The 21,079-nt window shown below is 62.9% G+C and overlaps 1 protein-coding gene across 5 annotated transcripts in view; it reads right to left on the bottom strand.

Annotated features, from left to right (window-relative positions):
- Positions 1–2,767: 2,767 nt before the first annotated feature.
- The window catches only part of ARHGEF10 (Rho guanine nucleotide exchange factor 10), an 89,132-nt gene continuing 70,820 nt past the window's right edge, over positions 2,768–21,079 (bottom strand). For all 5 annotated transcript variants that reach the window (XM_077848514.1, XM_077848516.1, XM_077848517.1 and 2 more), the window contains 4 exons: positions 16,185–16,327; positions 12,764–12,938; positions 7,343–7,465; positions 2,768–4,139 (listed from right to left, as the gene is read on the bottom strand). In XM_077848514.1, coding sequence (XP_077704640.1) covers positions 3,640–4,139; positions 7,343–7,465; positions 12,764–12,938; positions 16,185–16,327 — 941 coding nt within the window. In that variant the 3' untranslated portion in view covers positions 2,768–3,639. The remainder of the gene's footprint in view (positions 4,140–7,342; positions 7,466–12,763; positions 12,939–16,184; positions 16,328–21,079) is intronic.

The following is a 21,079-nucleotide window of genomic DNA, read 5'->3' as shown; positions in this document are numbered from 1 at the left end:
CTAGCGATGCCCGTACTCCCGAGTCCTTTATCCATAAAAATATCCAATTTTATGAAGCACTTTCCTGCACATAAAATCCAAAAGTTGCCAAAAATCTGCAAGTTCTTCCATGTCCCTTTTACGGTTCAGAAAACTGGCTAGAAATCATCCCACTTCCCTCAGGATCTAGGACACGCTTATCCGATTGAATTTAGAAAATACTGATGGACACGGGATGCTTGAGGGCACGATTCAGAAAATCAAATAAGAGGCACTGAGGGGGGCACTTGGGATGGGCACTGGGTGTTATGCTGTATGTTGGCAAATGGAACTCCGATAAAAAAAAATAATAAATATAATGATAATATAATAAATAATATAAAATAATAAATGAAATAATATAATAATAATAATAATAAAAGAGGACTCCATTTGCCGGAATCCCACTTTTCTGCCGCTTGTCAGAAACAGCCCAGCATGTGACCGCCCCTGACTCAGGGAAGGCTCGGCCGACCTGACCGCTGACCACAGGCTGTGCTGCGGCCAACCACTAAGGAGGACACCCCCCGGCCCAGCAAACCCACAGGCCTGGGTGCCCTGAACCAGAAGAGGCCCCGAGTCCCCAAAGGGCCTGAAAGGACCCTCTGCCGGCGGAGGGGCCTGGGGGCCTCGCCCGGGCTTCCGGACGTTGCCTCCCTGCGGGAACCCCGACCCCCCGCCCCGCCCCGCCCGAAGCAGGGCTGCAGAGGAAACCATGAGCTCAGGAAAATGCCTCCCAGAGTCTGAGACTGCAGAAAGGACTGTGCCCGGACCCAGGAGGCCCTGCAGGAGTCCGAGTGCATCAAGTCAGAACTGGGTCCGGGGGTGGGGGTGGGGGGCTCTGCAACACCTGTCAGCTCAGAGAGGGAGGGGGACCTGGTCCAGCCAGCCCTGACCTGGAGGTCAGGGGGTCAGGGGGCAGAGACAGGAGGAGGTGGGGTGTCCCCATCCAGGACGGAGTGGGAGGTGGTGCAGCGAGCGCCCCAGCAGACCAGAGCCCTGTCAGGGCCCCCCCCCGTGCCTGCAGGCCTCCAGGGCAGCCCCCCACTCACTGGGGACCTGGTATCAGGGCCCAGGGCAAGCTCCTGGAGGGGTCCCGCTGAGGACCGTCAGGACGGTCTGCAGACTCCCCAGGACCCCCCAGTTCTCCAGGCTCGCGGTCCTGCCAGTGTGCGTGTGGCCCACCTGCTCCCCGACTCCGCCAGGGCTCCTCTCGCTTCCGGTCACCCCTCTCTGTGCCAAGTCGGCCCAGGGGGGCCCCACTCCCCATAGATAGGTTGGGGAGGCTCCTGCTGGGCCGATGTCTTGTTCACAGGTTCACAGGCAGGTGCGATGGAGGGCAGCGCAGGCCTGGGGCGGGGAGGCCTTGCGGGCTCCCAGGGGGTACGGGCCAGGCAGTTTGTCCGCCCACCCGGCTTCTCGCCCCAACTTTCCTCAGCAGCCCCTTATCTGCCGAGCTTCAGAGCTGGGCCAGCACCTCTGGACAGCTGCTGGAGCGGGTCCATCAGCTTGGGCCCTAGGCCAGGGGGGCAGGGGCCCGAGGGGAGCAGGGGGCCCAAGGGGGCCTGACAGCATGTGGGGAGCGGGACCCGAAGGGACAGGGTGGCCGAGGGGAGCAGTGGGCACGAGGGAGGCGGGGGCCCGAGGGGGGCTGGGAGCACGTGGGGAGCAGGACCCCAAGGGGCCGGGAGGGCTCGAGGGAGGCTGGGGGCTCTAAGGAGTGGGGGGCTGAGGGGGGCAGGGGGCGGGGGTGGCTGATCAGAGCAAGTGGCTGGAGTCCCCAGGAGTCGGGACAGCACCCCTGGCATCACTTGGGCTGGCATCTGTGGCCTCCCCTGGGGCACACTTCCCGTGCACAGCTCTGGTCCACACTCACCTGCACCTGTGGGTCGACACCGCAGGTCCCAGGATGCCACTGGGGTGCCAGGGGCCAACCCCACGCGGAGGCACATGGACCCCAGCTCAGGCCTCCTGGGCCCCGGAGCGGTGATGGCTGCTGCCCCAGGGCGTGTGAGGAGCCGGAGGGGCCGGAGGGGCCGCAGCGTCCCCCAAGGCAGGCCGGCGAGTCCCAGGCACTATGCGCTCACCAGCTCTCAGGGCGCAGGAGGCGGCGCACGGGGCTCCCGGGCGGTGGGGACGGGAGACAATTACGGCCCCAAAGGGAAGGCCCTTGCTGCGTGGAGCCCAACAGGCCCTGCAAGGCTTCGGGCACGTGAGTATGATACGTGGCATCGTGGGAGGTTTTCCTAAATACATCAGTATTACACATGCAAACCTCAACCGTTACTTTTTTTTTATTGACACAGGAAAACTTGCTATTTTTGAGTTTTTGGAGATATCGATCAAGACCAAAAATCTCTGAGTATCAAGGTTTAAATAGAACACACATCAGGGCACTTCTGTTTTATTTGGCCCACGAAAAGGCCAAGAAACGCCACTGTTTACTGGGCACAAATATCAGGATGTTTGGTCTACAACAGGCACTTCTCTTCATAACTGACATTAAATTCATTCAACTCAGGACGTCACTCAAAGCTCAAACTGCCAAGTACGTGAGTCTCAGTTTCTCAGCACCTACCTCCAATCACGCGTGCTTTTCCACGCACTCGGACAGTCTCCGGGATTCACACCTCTCAAGCCAGCAGGTGGGGGGGGGGGGGGGGGGGGCAGCGGACCAGCCCTGAACTCACCAGAACCTAAGGCCCTCCTTCGTGTTTTGTGGACAAAAAAAAAAAGGCAATCCGGGTACTGTATTTTTAAATAAAAACTTTATTTATGACTTAAGGTAGCAGCTAACAATTTGAGAAAGCTTCAGGAGATATTACTTTCACGTGGGGGTACATGTGCACCTTGGAGAATATTTGGCCAAGTCATAAAGTTAGCATTCTTATCTGTAAAGTGCTGAGGAGCTTACTTCCGGTGACGCCCGCATGAACGTTTGTAAACCACTCGGTAAGTACAACACGATACATAAACCCACGTGGAGCGTCGGGGACTCACGCTCACCCGCACACCCCGAGACGCCCGCGGGCCCCGGGGCACCTGCGGGACACCCAGCACGCAGGCAGCTGTGCGGCCTGAGTCCCACGGCTGGCCGCCCGCAGCCCCGGCGAGCACCATGAAGGGGCCGCCCAGCACACCTGGGAGACGTGGGCTTTCCAGCACGGGCACCCATACCACTTGACGTGAGGAGGAAGGATTTTGGCGTGGACGCTGGAGTCTACGCACAGGTGAAGGGGTGAGCATTTTGGTTCGAAGCAAACGTTATTTGTGAAACGTTACAGATCGTTTGGTTCCCTAAAACATTAACTGTTAATTTTTAATAGAAAAAAAATATATAAAAACACTACTTTGTTAAAATATACACACAGCACACCCCGCACGTTGGACATCCCAGCTCACTGCAGAAAGCGGAGCCTGTCATGTGCGGACCGGCCCCCTTTGCCACCACGAGCTCTACTCGGGAATCTGAAGACACGCGGGAGAAGTAAAGGCGGCGGCTCTGAGCCGAGGGAGACGTCCTAAGAACGGTCAAGGCATCTCCGTGCTACCGAGTGCGCCGGACTCCCCGCAAGCCCGCAGGTACCAGGACGCCAGGCGGCCCGACGGCTTTGCCTGGGCTCACGCGGTCAGCAGCGGCACCTGCCACACCATGACGGAGGCGGCCAGCTCCTCGGGCCGCTGCTGCCGGGCCCTCCGGCTCACCCTGCGGTGGCCCTGGCCCCCGCACACCACCAGCACCGAGCTGGCCTTCGCCCTCCTGGCCCGTCGCCCTCTGCCCGGCAGGACGCTGGGCAGCCGCAGGAGATCGTAGACGACGCTCTCCTCCGACCTGGGCTCCAGGGAGCCCGAGCCCTGCGACGGCGTCAGGGACCCGGACGACGACGAGACCTCACTCCTGTGTGTCCCGGCCCCCAGCGAGGCGCCCAGCCAGACGGCGTCCGGGCTGCCCTGACTCGGGCCCTCGCTGGGGGGCACGTCCTTCTGCTCTTCCTCCTGGGGGTCCGCACAGGCTGGCGGGCTGTCCGTGGGCTTGTCCTTGTCCGTCTTGAGGGCAGCGGTGGCCATGACCAGGAACTTGACGGGCCCGTTGTGCGCGTGGTAGGAGACCATGCCTCTTCCTGAGCAGGGATCAGTCGGCAACGGCCGCATGCAACAGACGGAATCACAGAGAAATCAACAGGCACCCCCCTCTCTCGTCCGAGCCACCCCAACCCCCGTGGAACTCCGATACCAGGCACAGCGTCAAGTGAGGAGAGCTGCCCGGCCGCGCACTCTCAAGGACTTGCAGCGGATCCACGGAAACATCCGCAGCGAGGGTCTGAGATCCTGATGCCCACATGGGCCCCGCAGAGCACCGCCGCCCTGCGCCCCGTAAGGGGCCTCCCTGCCCACTCCCTGCAGACAGGGACCTAAGTCTTGACTGAAAAATTAAATGCTGGAAATGGGTTGGTTTTAGGCACAAGAGGTTTAAAGGGCCAGTAGCTTCTTGCCATGTCTCAGTACCAGAGGGTTCCATGGCTTAGAATGAGCTCCCTCCATGGTTTTAATTAACCTGAGGATTGATCAATCACTCATCCATCCATCCATGCATCTACCTTTTATCATCTATCATCTGTCATTGATCATTGACTATCATCTATCTACCTACCATCCATCCATCCATCCATCCGTCCGTCCATCCACCCGTCCATCTGTCCACCCGTCCATCCATCCGTCCATCCGTCCACCCGTCCGTCCATCCGTCCATCCATCCGTCCATCTATCCACCCATCTGTCCATCCATCTATCCATCCACCCATCCATCCCTCCATCCACCCATCCATCCCTCCGTCCATCATCCACCCATCCGTCCATCCATCTATCCCTCCACCCACCCATCCATCCATCCACCCATCCGTCCACCCGTCCATCCATCCGTCCACCCATCCGTCCATCCATCTATCCATCCATCTATCCATCCATCCACCCATCCATCTATCCATCCATCCACCCATCCGTCCATCCATCCGTCCATCCACCCATCCATCCACCCATCCATCCCTCTACCCATCCACCCATCCGTCCATCCATCCGTCCATCCACCCATCCATCCACCCATCCATCCCTCTACCCATCCATCCATCCGTCCACCCATCCGTCCATCCATCCGTCCATCCACCCATCCATCCACCCATCCATCCCTCTACCCATCCATCCCTCTACCCATCCATCCATCCGTCCACCCATCCATCCATCCATCCGTCCATCCATCCACCCATCCGTCCATCCATCTGTCCACCCATCCGTCCATCCACCCATCCACCCATCCGTCCATCCATCTATCCATCCATCCACCCACCCATCTATCCATCTATCCATCCATCCATCCATCCCTCCAGCTATCTAGGGGGGATTTAAGAGCGATGTGAATTTAATCTTAAAATCCTTACCTAACCCAAGAGCACATGTCAGAAACCACCCAGAGGTCTCTTCTGAAACATCCATTACTCCCCCTCCCCGAGTGCCCTGGCCCCATGTTGTCGGGGGACCACAGTGTCCAGGCTTTCAACTGCTTCACAGGTGAGGCAACAGGGACATGGGAAGTGTGTGCCCTTCTAACCAGATGCTTTAGGGCTGACACGGGCCTGAGCCCTCCCTTCATCCCACCTTGGCCAAAGCAGATCAAATTACAGGATTCTTTAGCCGGGCGCAAGGCGAGCTGCTGTTCCCCCGTTCCCCCGGGCAGGGCTGAAAACAGCAGGTGCTGGTGGGAACCCCGGGGGTGGGAAGGCTCAGACACCAGTGCAGGAGGTGTCACCGACCTGACAACCTGAGGACACCTCTCCCTGCCACCTAGGGAAGGAGAGCACGTGCGTACCTACACACCCGGCTCCACGCCTGACGTGCACCTCAGACGCCATCAGGCCGGTTCGAGCAGGGACATTTCATGCAACATGAAGAGCTGCAAACAGCTCGTAAACATGCAGGTAAGACACATGATGATGAGGGCACGCGTGAGCCGCGGAGGAGAGTTAAGCACGATCGTGGGGGGAAGGGGCACCTTGGGTCAGGGTGACACCCCAGTCCCGCACCAGTTGCAGGTGGGCGTGACCCCTTCACCACCACGGAGCCTGCGCACATCCATTCCACGCAATGTTGTGTGTGTGCAAAATATAGATCATAAGAAAAACAGAAAACAGGAGACGAATGAACGAAACTGGGATCCTTAGCCCTACAGGTGGGTCATTTCTGTGAAGCACAGACCTGTTCATGACAGGAGTCCCATGAAACGTCCTAGAGTTGTCATTAGGAAGAAACTGCGGAAACAGAACCTCATAAACATCCTGGTGAGTTTCCCATAAATCTTTTTCTCCGAGATTTTTTTTCCCACGTGGCTGATACCATGTAATCAACATTAAATTTAAGACCCTGGGCAGCCCGAGTGGCTTGGCAGTTGAGCACCTGCCTTCGGCCCAGGGCATGACCCCGGGGTCCTGGGATCGAGTCCCACATCGGGCTCCCCACGGGGAGCCTGCTTCTCCCTCTGCCTGTGTCTCTGCCCCTCTCTGTGGATCTCTCATGAATAAATAAATAAATAAAATATTTTAAAAAAATAAAATTTGAGATCCTGGTTTTCCTTATAGACTTGACACTGCTCTGTGATCACTCAAACATCACCTGCACCAGCTCATTATGTTCTAAAACCCACTACAGCCTTTTCTTACACATCTCTTCACCCCTGATTTTGAAGTCGTGTCCTATTTTGTGCTACGGAAAACCGAATGCCGTGTCAAGTATCTCTATTTGCATCTTGCTTTGTTCATGGACTTGGCTGCTTCGCCAGGCAGATTTCTCAACTGAAAAATCCTGAATCCAGACACAAGAGCGTTTTCAGGCTTAGGATCCAAAATGCCAAGCTGTGTCCCGAAGAGACTGCGCCCGTTTGAACTCCTACCAACATTGCAGAAAAAGGGCACCGCAGCTTGTTTGGATGCTGAGCTTCCTTCTTTGCGGTGTGAAGCATAAAAAGCATCCACGCCATTGAGCAAGACCGTATGTAAATGACGGAGAGTAATAGGTAGCGACTGAGGTGACATGAAAACACATTCCTGGGGTAAAATTCTCCCTGGGCCCCAAGAAGCAGAAAAATAAAAGAAAGAACTGAGGATGCAAATGAACAGACTCAGACTACAGAGTATGCGAAAAGGGAAAAAAGCCCAAATAACTGACGCCGTTTAAGCAGCTCCCGGGACACGAAAGCGCGACGGAGACCGCGGGGCTTCTGGAGGCCGGAGGGCGGGACGGGGCCGGGAGGCACAGGCACGCAGCCGCGACCACTCACCAGTCACTTTGGGGATGCCCTGCAGCCGGGGCACGGGCAAGGCCACCACGATGCCCACGCTGGTGCCCACCATCAGCAAGCCGTGGCAGACGAGCAGGCTGGTCACGGACAGGTGCTGGTGCCCTGGAGAGAGAGGGGAGGGGAGCGGGCTCTGGTCTCGGCAGCGGCACCGCGCGGGGGGAGGCACCGGGCGCCCGGCCTGGAAATGCCACGGCCTGCAGGTGGGGCGCTCGCCGGGCCCCCAGGCCTCAACCATGCGCTGTGCCCACGACCGCGGCAGGGAGAGAGGAGGGCCGGGCGCCGCTTCCATCCTGGGCACCCAGGTGGTGGCCACGCCCTCCGGGAGAGCGGCCCCTGCACCCCGCGCCCCAGCAGGTGGCTTCCCGCGGCCCCGGGCTCGGTGCGGGCAGCGGCCTGGGCAACGCTCACAGGACACAGCGCAGCCGGAAAGGCCTTCCCAGCTCTGGCTGCTCCTGCGCTTGGTCTGACGGCGAAGGCCCTGCGGTGCCGCCCCACGGGGGGCTCCCGGGCGGGATCCCGGCCTCCAGGATGTTCAGGGGCTCCCAGCCTTCCCTGTGGGCTGTCAGGCCAGGCATACATGAGAACGGTCCAGCCTGCCCGCGGCCCCGAGGGTCGGTGTGCTCTCCTCCCCGCAGGCCTGACGGCTACTCTGCACGTCTGCGGCCCACCTGCAGCTCACCTTGCTGAAAACACATGCAGACGGGCCAACACCGAGGCCACAGGGAGAGCGACACGGCCGCTCTTACGACTTCCCTTGCGATGGCAAAAAACAAACAAACAAAAAAACACCCAGAAACCCTCCAAAACCTCAAACTAAACCTACATAAACAAAAAGATTCAGTTTTGTCTGTCAGTGTAGACTCACGTGCTGGTTGAAAGCTAACGGGGTTTCTGTTCCCCAGAAGCCTGTTCAGGGGACTGGGTTTGGAGCTGGGCGGGCGCTGCGTGCGACTCTGTTTGGGGTCAAATACGTGTAAAGCTATAGGGACACGTGCGCAGGCAGTTTCTGAAGTGGATGAAACCAACTCCCACCCCGACTACCAAGTGGGATGGGAGCTGCCGGGAGGCTCGCCTCTGTGCTCGTGCTGGACACCTCGACGGGCGACGGACGCGGCCCCGAGCCTCAGAGCGTGGTCGGCACCCGGTGGGGCTGCTGCTGGTGGGCCCCGGCCAGCCCCGAGCCCTGACGACGCCAGGCCCCTCCCTCGGCTTTGCTGATTCACAGCTGGTCCCGACTCCGCTCCCATCTGCTCAACTTCCTCTTGATGTGGTCCACGCACGTCCTTTCTAAAGTTACACTGATTTTTTTTAAAAAACCTCATTTGGCCTTTCTATGCGGCGAGGTCCCTCCTGGGAGGCAAGGTGCCCACGCGGTGGGGACACGGAGGGGCTGGCTTACCACGACCTTTCACAACTTTTCTGCCAAAATATTCTCCCTTGGACCTTCCGGACAAAGCAGGAAAGCCCACGTCACAGGGGAAGCAGCTGCACTGCTCACGACCCACAGGCAGCAGGTCCGTGCGACGTCTTTGCGGGGAACCCTGCGCCTTCTAACCCGGAGTCTGCTCCACGGGGTCCGCGTGCTCCTGACCAGCGGCTCCCCGTCGCCTGCCAGATGGTGTGAAGTGGGACGCGGTCTGTGCCGAGGAGCGTGGGCGCGAGGGTCCGCAGCACTGAACTGTGAGCAGGAGGCGCCGCCCCGCGGGCGCTGCACCGACGTCCTGGAGCGCGGCTCAAGCCCCGGCAGCGGCACCGACTCCACGGAGCGACTTTGGGGAAGGGCCTGAGTCACAGCCTCAATTTCACCCCCGACGTCTGCTCCTCCTGCCTGGGGAGGCTTCACCTTCAGAAGGCCCCAGAATCTCACCGGCCAGCGACAGCACCAGAGGCTGCCTCCCGTGCCCACTACACGCAGGACACGGCCCTCGGGAGGCTGGCGCCGCGACACGTGCAGGACGCGGTGTCCACATGAGCCGCCGGGCCGTCCCCAGCAGTGCCCGTGAGCGACAGCCCAGCACCCCCCGCCCAGGCGCCTCTGCATGCGAGAGACACGCGCCACGACTTCTGGGGGAAAGTGGGGTGCACCAGGGCCCGTCGCTGGGGACCCGGCCCGAGGCTGAGACGGCTGCTACGACGGAAGGGGGGGCGTGACAGATGCCACCTGGCCCTGAGCGGAGCTAAATCCCACTCGCACGCCCACCCTCCCCCTAGGCTGTTCAGCTGCGGGGGCGATGACCTCCGAGGGGAGCGGGAGACACGGGTCTGGTGTAAAACACCCCCACGCGCTGGAGCACAGAGGCAAGGGATTCGGGGGGACGGGGTCAGCGACAGGTGTGTCGGCCTTGGAGAGAGACTGGCGTGAAGACCGGGCAGGGGAACCCGGCAGCGGGGGCGGTGCTGTGACCGGGAGGCCGCGCTCGGGGACTCGCTGCACCCCCGCTAGGCCCCGCCAGGGCCCATGTGGCCGTGACCGGCACTCGCAGAGCCATGCAGCTGCACAAACACGGGAGCCGTGGGCTGGAGACTGAAACCACCACGAAGAGGGCGTGAGAATGGAAGGAGGGCGGTGTGGACGAGGGGGCAGGGCCAGGCGGACGGCGGCCTGGGGGTGCTGGCCTCTGGGGGTCCGGACCCACCACGACCCGCCGCGACCTTGGGGAGCGAGCGTGAGGTGACAGCGGGTCGGGGCTCCCAGCACCGCCCCCGGGACGGGCCCAGTGTCATGCCCTCCGTGACGCAGAGCCCAGCGCCAGCACCTGCCCTACCAGCACGTGTGCAAGAGAGAGGCCGTCGCAGCCCCAGCGCAGCTCCCGTGTGCTCACAGGCCCAGGGCGGCTGCGGGCCACTTGGCTGCCAACCCGGACCTTACGCAACCGGGTCTCCTCACAGCACAGAAGCGCCTGCGTTCTCCAAGGAGACACTTGTCAGAGTCACGGCTGCGCTGTCTCCTCGCCACACGCACACGCGGGCACACACGGCCACGAGGTGGAGAGTGTGCGCCTTCACGTGGGCCGCACGCCTGCAGCGGTTTGTGTGTCAAACAGCAGAGGAACAGCTCTCGGCCTCACCCAGCCCCGACGTTGGCCTGTTTCCCGCTGCCTGGTCCCCCCGCCCCCGTCCCCAACTCCACGGTCCTCCCCTGATCCAGGCTCTCTAGACCCGACCCCAAACCACCCTGCTTCCCCCGCATCCACGGTGACTATTCCTCTAGCGCCTTCTGCCTAAGCCACGGCACCTTCACCACGTTCCAGCCACCAGCCACCGACCTGCCAGCAACCAGCCACCAGCTGCCCAACAAGCACCAACCGATCGACACCAACACCAGCGCGAGACCTCCCGCTGACACCACCAGTCTCGCCACTTTTAAACGCACACGCGTACACACAGGCTACCCGGTCGCAACAGAACTCGCGTCGCACGTGTGAGACTGACCACTCGCTCCACGGCCCGCGGGGCAGGGGCCCCGACCGTTCTAAGAGGTTTTCTCCATGCTCATGCGCTTACAGGACGCAGACGCTGCCGAACACGTGCGGTCGATCACGAGGCAACCTGACCGGGGCGCCTGGCGCCGTTGGCTACGGGCTCCGCCAAGCCGAAGTCCAGACTCAATCTCTGCCGCGAAGCTCCTCCCTCACACGCCCACACACGCCCCACGCTAAACCCACGGCTCTCATCTGCACAGTCACACCTCACACATGCGCACGCCCACACGGGTGTCCACACGCTCTCACACGCCCACACACCCCCATGCACACAGCTGCACCCCGCAGGTGCATGCACACGTGTGCACACAGGCACACACCTGCTCTCAGGCCACGTGCTTGGCCGTCCCCCACCTGCCCCTCCTCCCCTGGGCCCCCCGCCTAGCCCCCCACCACCTGGCCACCCTTCCCCTACCTGCCTCCACTGCCTGGCCCCCCCCACCTGCCCCCCGTGCCTGGCCCTTCCTCCCCTGGGCCCCCCTGCCTAGCCCCCCCACCTGGCCCTTCCTCCCCTGGCCATCCCCCACCTGGCCCCCCCCCGGCCTACTCCCCCCCACCCCATCCCAGCCCCCTGGATATCTGCGCACTGCAGGGCTCCCTCTGACTCTGCAGCCTCCTCTCACCTCCTCAGGGTGGGGCCTGATTCTGACCTGTCACCCTCTGCCCCATCCCCGTCCCTCGCCGCCCACCGGGTGATGATCTCCCCAACTACACCCCTTTCCTGACTCCTCGGCCACGTGCCACATGCTCCTCCCAACTTCCTACGGGGCCGCTCTGCTCCGCAGCACCACGTGCAACGTACAGGGCTTTTGTGGCCCCACAACCCAGGCCCTGAGGCTCAGACTTCCCGGCCCTCCTTCCCCCTAATCGGTTGTGCCCCAGGCCACTGCTTCTCTGGGCCAGAGCGGGTCCCCACGGACCCTCCCTCCGTCCCCTGCGGGCTGCTCCTTGCACACTCTCGGCCACAACCCCACTGGCCTCTTCCCCTCTGCCCCTCAGCTCCTGCATAGCAGCCACCTGCTTACACGCGTCCAGCCGTGTGCCCACACGCATCGGTGACATGCTCACACGTACCCCTCCGTGCACGCACACACCAGCCACGTGCCACACACATGCGGCAGCCACACGCTTACACGTGATGTACGTGCGCTAACTACACGCTTATGCACACCGGACACATGAGTACATTCGAGCTACAAGGTCACACGCACCAGCTACACGAGGTACCGGCCGCGGGACCACACGCTACCTACGCACATATACACGTCATCAACACGCTTATAAATACCGGGCGCTTGCTGATACCCACTGGCTACCCGCTTACGCACAAGGTAACCACGTGCTTATGCATACGCGGCAGACGTGCCACACGCGTGCGTAGGTGCACACCAGCTACGTGCTCACATGCGACAGCCACGCACATTCACACGCTAGATCCATGCGTCCACCCGCACTAGCTCACGCACACACGCCAGCTACGCACCCACCAGCTACAAGCAACACGGCAGCTCCGTGCACGCACACGAGCTACCCGCACACGCAGCAGCCACCTGCCGCTCCCGCAGTCCCGCTTCTCTGCTCGTCTTCTCCCCCGCCAGGGCCTCCTTCCTGCTCTGGGCCTGGCGGGCTCGGCCATGAGGCTGCCCCTCTGGCTCCCGGGAGCCCGCTCTGCCCCGCTGCTCCTCCTTCTCTCTGCTCTTCAGCTCGAGCCCCCGCTCCCAGGGCCCGGTCTCATCAGCTTTAAGTACGAGAAACGTCCACGGTCAAGGGCTTCCGACTCTAAGAACGGGGCCTTACCCGGGCCTGAGCTAACGCAGGATGCACTTCTGTGCCCTCGCCCCGAGGGGGCCGTGCCTGCGCTCCGTGCCCCCCTGACGCCCTCTCCTCCCCGGGACCCGCCCCGTCCGGGTCTGATCACCTGGGAGCATGTGGTGGACGGGGGTGGCTACGTTGATGTCCTGAAGATGCTTGAGCGTCTCAGTGTGGAAGAGGCGAAGCGTGGACCCGGAGGTGAAGGCGAGCCAGATCCCCACGCCAGCGATGACCATGTGAGACACGACCATGCCTTCCTCCTGGTGGGCCTCCAGCTGGCTCTGCGGAGGTCAAGGGACGCGGTCAACGGGGCCTGGGGGCACCGGAGCCTGGATCCGGCGTCGGAGCAGCTGCCCCCAGCCCCAAGCCACGACTCAGACACTGGGTCACACGGCTGAACCGGCCACAGGCGTCCAGCGGGCACCCCAGAGCGGCTCGCTGTGACCCAGGGACCCACAGCGAGGGCGCTGCACACGGAAACCAGACACCCGAGCAGTCAGCCCGCCCGTTACGGCTCCCCAGCAGGTGCAAGTGCTTCCTGGAGCCTGACGGCATCTGTGGGACCCACGTGGGCGCACACACAGCCCCCGAGAGCCCGCTGGAAGGCCTGCCCACCGTGGAGGCGGGGTCCCTGGGCCTGGCAGGCTGCCCAGAGCAGGAAGGCGAGGGAGGGCCTCCGGGGCACGTGGGGGAAGGTCCGGGAAGGCAAAGCTCCGCAGGCGGGAGGCCAGCAGGGCCCTGGGACTCGGGTTCCCCAAAGCCCGCTCTGCCTGTCCCCACCGCCCTGAGCGCTCCCGGGCCGCCCGCAGGTCTCTGGGTCCCCGCCCACCCCGGCCGAGTCCCCAAAGGCTCCTGCTACTCCCGTGGGACCAGGCCTTTCCTTCCAGAGCTTCCGGCCGACTCTGCCCCGTGTCTCACCCTGGCGAGCGGCTCTGAGGCCCCATGAGAGGGGCCAGCCCCGGACAGGGGGTGGGCCAGCCCTGGGCAGGGGCTGGCCCCTCCTGACAGCTGTGGAGAAGGGGCACGGGGGGACGCCCGGAGGATCAGCTGCAAGATGGGCATCCACGGAGCTGCCCGGGTCCGCGGCCCAAGCCCCACGCCATCCTCTACGCGGAGGGCTTCCTCCTCTGAGCTCGGGGCTGTGCAGAGCTGAGGACATGCCGTGCCTACGCCCACAGAGGGGGGCGCCGGGCTAAACCCCGCACCCGCAGCCCGCGTGACACGCCACGAGCTGAGCCGACGGTGAGCACGTCCATCAACGGCGGGCGGCCCAGACCGCCCCCCACAGCTGCCACCGGGACACGCAAGGCTCTACCCTCCGGTTGGGCTTCTCAGGGAAGAAGTTCTGTTTTTCTCTTCCAGGCACAGGCTTCCCAGGACGAGGCCTGCAGGAAGCGGATGGGCAACCCCCACAGCCGCGTGTCCACCCACGGGGCTGACAGATGGGGCCGGGGGAGGACGGGGCGCCCGATGCACAGCCCTGCATGCACCCCCTTGCCCCGCGAGGACAGGCCGGCACTGCCTGCCATGACCACTGCCCGCCAAGACTGCCGCCCGTGCCACAGCCGCTCCCCACGGGCCACGCGGTCACCGCTCCCTGGAAAACGGCCTCGGGGAGGCAGGGCAGTGCCATGGGGAGCACGGGAAGGACCTCCCAGTGCTCCCCGAGCATCAGGCAGCACAGCCGCGGTGTCTCCTCCCCAACAGGTTTCTGGCCCTTGATGAATCCAGCAGGCGGGGGTGGGGCCCAGAGCCGGCTTTCTAGAACGTTCCCAGGAGCTGCAGCTGGGCGCGTCCACCTTCCACTGCTTCTTATTTCCCTGTTGGTCCTCCAGTCCCATCATGTGCCTCCGTGACAAGCGCCCCGAAGGCCGCAGGAGTGCTCTGCGCGGGGTCACTGCCCGGGACCGCGGGGGCTGCGCCTTCTGCACCTCACGGTGGGTGGTGCGTGTCCGCGCGGCCACCTCACTCCTCCTCCTCCTCCTCGTGGGTGGTCTCTGGCAGCTCCCCCTGGGCGGCTGGTCGTGACCCTGGGGAACGCGGCCCTGTGACACCCGCTGCATGGTAAGATCCCTCAGGGGCTCAGCATCGCACTTGGCGAAGAGGGGGTCCCGGCTGGAAAGGACACGCGCGGCCCTCCACGGACGCCTCCAGCAGGCCGCTGCAAGTGGGTGACCCGGGGACATTACTCCAAGCTCCTCGGTACCGAGCGTGAGGTGCCCTCTGGGTGCACCTGCACCAACCTCACCTCCCGCCTCGCCGTGGGCCTGGCGCACACACCCTCCCCCCACGAGGCACCACGCCCGCCTTCTCGGGATGCCCGCTCTGCCCGGCCGGCCTCCTGCGGCTCTGCCCTCCGTGCTCATGGCATCGAGGCCGCGACTCTCCTCGTCCTGCGACCTGCCCCAAGGCACGGCCGCGGCTGGCTCTCGCCGGCTTTAGGAGGCAGGGCCAGGCCGGACGCAGAGAGGCACTTCCAGGGCCAGGTGTGGACACGCTTGTCAGTCCGACAGGAAGTGCAGACCCCGCGCGTGCAGGGGAGGCACCTGGTGACGCCCCTCGGCCTCCCCCGCGGTCAGCCGCCCGCGACCCCGTGACGGTGCTCCCGGGCGCAAGGCTGACGTCCCACCTTCTGCGAGCACAGACCAGGCCAAGTGCGTCCCAACAGCTTTCACGCGCGTGTCCCTGCGTGTGCTGCCAACGGCCCCAGGCCCTACCCGCTGACCCGCTACTGCTCCTCCGTGGAGTCCCCAGGACGGAGCCTCAGAGCCCACAGAGACCACTTTACTGCGCGGGTGGAGGTCGAGGCAACCCGGGCTCCGACTCACCGCCCCAGCTCAGGAAACAGCTCTATCGCCTGAGCTTGCTCAGAGGGCAGGGGACAGAGGGTCGCGGGCGGTGGGGCTCCGCGAGGACACGACTCTGGGTCGCAGGCGGGCGAAACGCCTCCACCTGTCACTTACAAACCTTTCTCTACAAGCACACGCACGCTCACCGAACACGAACAGGAAAGTTCTAAGACTTTACGAAATTCATTGTTCCCTTTGTTACGGCAACTTCTAAGCCTGTGTCCCGACAGGAGATCCGCCCCCGCAAAGTAAAGAGAACGTCCTCCGGCTTTCGAATTTGGGATTCTGTGTAAGCTTTAAGAATCACCTCCACCCGGGAGGTCTGGAAGGGTGAGGACGCGGAGCCCGAGGCAGCCCTGCGGCCCCCACGGCCGGCCGTCTCCCGACCCTTCCTGCACTGACCGAGGGCCGCTGGACCCCGGGCCCCGAAGACGCCCTCGTTCACGCTGGGCACGTGTTCATTGGAGCGCGTCTGTGGGACTGGCAGGAAAGCACCAGCAATTCCCCGAGGGACGTGGCCGCACGGTCAGCGGACTCATCTAGGGCGTCTTGTCATCCGCAGACAAGCCGGGGCAGCCTCCTCGGGGCAGGCGGGGGCATCCCCTACCGGCCGGGCGCTCCCGACCGCCAGCCTCGGGGGGCAAGTGGGGCAGCACCGCGCTCATTAAGGCGACTCACCTCTATCGCGTGGGTCTCGGTGCTGACGGTGAACACCTGGCCTCCGGAAGCCGCCCATAACGTGTCCTCCGCCATCACCAGGCTGCGAACCGGCAAGACGCCTAATTTTATCACTTTCTGAGGTTCGGAATTCCAGGATCCATCTTAAAAAAATATATATTTTAGTTTCAGTTATCCACGCACACGGATCGGGGGAAAGGACCAGACATCATTTCATCCAGGTCCTTTGAGGGGGGGGTAGGTCTACACCCAACGTGGGCTGGAACTCCTGCCCGGGGTCAAGACTCACAAACCAACCAGGCGCCCCACGACCATTCTGACAAGCACGCTGCCACCGGCAAGTCCGACGCGCACGCCTGGTCCCGGGCGCCATCTCCACGAAGGATCTAGCCCAGTGAGGGAGACGGAGCCGCGTTCCCGTCCCACCCAGCGCGTGGGTAGCCCACGCGGCCCAGCCCAAGCCTCAGCTCTCTCCTCCGTGAGCTGGGGGTGATGCCGCCCCGTGCCCCCGAGGCTGCCGTGGGAGCGCGAGGGGTGACGAGGCGGTCGGGCCGCTCAGCACAGCAGAAGTCCCACCATCTACCGCCACCCCACACGACATGACGGCCGTAGCCAGGGGTCTGCGTCCGACCCAGCGCCTGCTTCCACCTCCAAGACGCCTTCTAGCTACTGTCCCGTCGGGACCGACCACGTCACGCCTGGATTAAAGTCAGAACTGAGGCAGGAGGCTTTCCTCCCATCTCAGGAGCTCGCTCCGTTCCTGAAGCTCATGCGGTGAGGAAACACTTCGGTTGAAACTATCTTCAGAGACCTACGGACGAGGGTCGTCGCGCTTTAAAGGACGTGTGAGTCAACCAGTGCCGGGACGGCAATGAACGATACTTACAGGAAGACTTAACGTACGTTTTCAAGGTGACTGTGTAATTACCCTGCGAAACACTAAAACACATTCTTCGATTTTCAAGGTGACCGTTAATTAAGCCACCACACCTAAAAACAGCGAACTCGGAGTCGGCCAATGCCTCCGACCGAGTCCACTGAAGCGCTCTGCTCGAGGAGACGGGAACGCCTCGGCTGAGAACCCAGTGCCGCTTCCACGCTCCGTATCTGGACCTTTTCATCCAAACCCTGTTTATGACGAACCGTCTTAGGCTGAGGCGCGCGGATGCCAAGAGGCAACCAGGTAAGGTCTGGGGTTCGAGGCGCGTTGAAGTTAGGGCTCAGCTGCAGGTGGAGGGTTTCTAGCTGCAGCTGCAGGACAATCACCGGTTCCCACGGACACCGACCTGCCATCCACTTGTAGACCTGCACTGGACCTGGTATCGAGGTGTGGTCACACGTGCACACGCTCACAGGCGGCCACATACAGTCACACGTGCACGCATGCACAGCCACACGTGCATATATGTGCAGGCACACATGCGGTGGCACAGGCACATGTGCACACAGATGTGTACATACATGTAGTCATATGCGCACAATGTAGAAGGACAAGCAGCCACACGTGTGTGCAGTCACGTGAACACATACAAGTGGTCACACGTGCACACACACACAGTAACAGGTGCACAAGTGGTCACAGGTACATGCACAGTCACACGTGCACAGTCACAGGTGCATGTATGCACGCAGTCACATGTGCATAAGCAGTCACGTGCACACACACATGCAGTCACACGTGCAATCACAGGTACACACGCGTGCAGTCACACGTGCACATACAGTCACATACACAGTCACAGGTGCACGCATGCACGCAATCACGTGTGCACAAGCCGTCACAGGTGCACACATGCAGTCACACGTGCACAAGCAGTCATGTGCACACGCACAGTCACACATGCACAGTCACGTGCACACATGCACAAGCAGTCAGGTGCACAAGCCGTCACAGGTGCATGCATGCACGCAGTCACAGGTGCAGTCACAGGTGCACACACAAGCACACAGGCCTCTGCATCAGGGACTCACAGTCCTAGAGGCTCTGCACCTCCACATCCGACGGGATCACAGGGGTTCGGAGTGGAGATCCGATTCTTCCCCACACGCGCAGGGGCTGAGAGCACAGGGCTGAGGATGCCCGCAGCACCTACGCCCCCGGCGTCTGCGCCCCAGCACAGCCACCACCCTGACAGTGCTCGTCCCTCTGGAGCAAGAAACTGCTGCACACGTTTTGTTTGGAAGGATCAACTTCTAGTGACTGAACTTTGTTCTGAGCACCTAGTTACTCCTGCAGAGTCTGCGCTCAGTGCCCCGAGTCCTCCGTGGGGGCGGGGGTCCAACCAGGATGTGGGCCTCAGCTCCAGCTGACTGCAGACAGCCTCTCCCTGGAGGCTTCATCCAGGCCTGAGTTCCCTCCCAGGCTGCCCCCCGCGGCTGGGCCCCAGCACATGCTCCCTACATTCTGAGCCAACACCAGGAAATCTGGAAATTTCTCCCAGACTTCCTGATTTCAAGCTCCCTAAAAGGTCAAAGACTTGCAATGATGATGCGTCCTGAGCCGTGGCGGAAGGGCAGCGGCCTCCATCCAGCCAGGCCAGTCCTCCCACCTCAGAGAACACAACAGCGGCGAAGGGACCTCCCTCCGGGGAAGACATTCAGACGCCAACGGGTACGCGACCACATGCTCTGCATCCGTCGGCGTCGGAGAAACGGAAACCACGGCGAGAGATCACTTCACAGCCGTGAGGATGGCCGTCATCGCCAAGACGCGAGGTCCACGTGAGGTGCAGGAGAAAGGGGGCCGTGTGTGCTGCCGGTGGGAAGGCCGCCCCGGAAACAGCGTGGAGGTCCCTCGAGACATTAAAATAGAGCGACCGTACCGTCCAGGACGCCCACTTCTGGGTACTGATCCGAAGGACACGGAAACGTCAATTCGAGAACCTCCATGCAGCCCTGCAGCAGCATCGCAGCCGCCAGTCCGTCGACGGCCGGAGGGAGAGATGTGGTGTGCACGCACGCACAAGGGAGCCCCGTGTGCCACAGAGATGAGGACGTCCCACCGCCGTCAGGACGGGGTGAACCTCGAGGGCGTCATGCTAAGCGAGATGTGTCCTCACGCACGTGTGGAAGCTAAGACCTCTATGTCACGGGAACAGAACTGATGGGGGGCCCAGGGGGGAGGGGGGAGCCTCGCAACCAGAGAGAGGAAGGCCTGGGGCCTGACGCCCGCGGTGAGGACAGTCCACGTCCCGCACGTGAGCGCCCAAGCTCTAAGAGCAGATCCCGAGCGTCCTCAGCACCAACACAGCGACGGTTTGTACATGACGGGGACGCAGGTGGCGGCTCTGCAAAGCACCGGGGGTGCGAAGGACACCCCGCCGCCCTCGGGCCAGGTCAGTGATGTGCCAGTAAAGCCGGGAAAGGAGGAGTCACCAGCCCCAAGTTAGACGAATATAAATAAGCCCTGAATAAGTCCACAGCACTGGGAGAAATGGACGTCAACACCCCGACTCCGTGCGGGAAGCTCGCAGACGGGACGGAATCACGGAACCTTCAGACCCGCACGCTGTGCACGATGCCCCCGACCTCAGCCCCTGCCGCAGCAGCACAGCTCGACCCCAGGCAAGCCGACCCCGGCCACGCAGACGCAGGAGAAGGAAACAGAGCGACCCCGTGGGTCTAAGTACACGCAATCCTCGTTCCACATACGGCGAGCTCACGCGGAAGCCACGCCTCTGAGCCCGACTCACCCCACGGGGCACACCCGCTGCCCCGGCCCTACCCCACCGTCCGGGCCGCCCACAGGTCCTGCTTCCTGCCCTGGCCGCCCCCCCACAGGGACCTGCAGCTGCCCTGACGTCCCCCCAGTGACGATGGCCCCCCAGAGGGCTCTGACCCGGCACCCCCAGCGCCCTCTGGGCATCGTGAGCACGTTTACCCCGTGACGTGTTCGTCCCCCCGCCCCCCCTTCCCACCCCCAGCCCCGTGGGAGAGCTAGGACTTGCCCCCATCGGCTGCCCCTGGCACTAGCCCCGGGTCCCCTGCACCGAGCCAACGCTCAGCTTGTCCCCAAGACAGTGAGTGACGGCGGCACAGTGCCTGGGAGGTGGCGGGGGGGCTGCAGGCGGGCAGGCATCAGGGGCGGACAGGCTCCCCCCCTCCAAGGGGACCGTCTGCCCCAAGGGGATTCGGCCCCTGACTTCCATGCACCCCATCTTGGTGGGGCCGCCGAAACCCCACAACCGTGAGGGATGCGAGGCGGTGCCCCCGGGGAGGCAGGGGAGGGGAGCACCGGGGACTGGCCCTGCTGACCCCACCTCAGCTGCGGCCCCCGGGCCCCGGGAAGGGTGCACACGGCTGGCCGGGCCGGTTTGGGGCGTCCACCGTGGTGCCCGAGCCAAGGAGACGCTCGGTCCTACAGCTGAAGACAGAAGCCGCCCCATGAGAGGGGCTCAGAGGAAGGAAGGCCGGCCGCGGGGAGCAGGTGAGGAAGCCCCCGACCCTGTCGACCCCGGAACGCGGGCAGTGGGCCCTGCGAGCGAGGGTGACCCCCGGCAGCGGCAGGACAGGTCGCCCTAGTGGAGCTACACCGCAGGGGCGGGACGGGGGCCGAGCAGGTGGACAGAGCTGGGACGCCCCGTCCCCAAGAGGCTGCGGAGCCCCGCTGCGCCCTCTGGGTCCCCAGAACCCGCCGAGGTCCTGGTGGAGCCCGTGGAGCGTCCGGGCAGACGGAGTCCAGCCACTCCCACGGGCGGCCTGCATCCCCACCACCCGAGGGAGCCGCCAGCCCTGAGGGAGCCTCCAGCCCCGAGGGAGCGCAGGGGCCGCGGGGGACGGGACCGTGCTGTGGGGGACGGATGTGCATGGACTTCCCACCTCGTGGACGGGGAGGCGTCAGTGGGACAGCGACGGCCTGAAACCACTTCCTGCCTGTGCGGCTGCATGTTCACGCT

This window comes from Canis aureus, chromosome 15, assembly GCF_053574225.1.
Source record: "Canis aureus isolate CA01 chromosome 15, VMU_Caureus_v.1.0, whole genome shotgun sequence".
NCBI lineage: Eukaryota > Metazoa > Chordata > Mammalia > Carnivora > Canidae > Canis > Canis aureus.
Note: the sequence above shows the minus strand (reverse complement) of the source record. Positions and strands in the feature narration are given on the sequence as shown.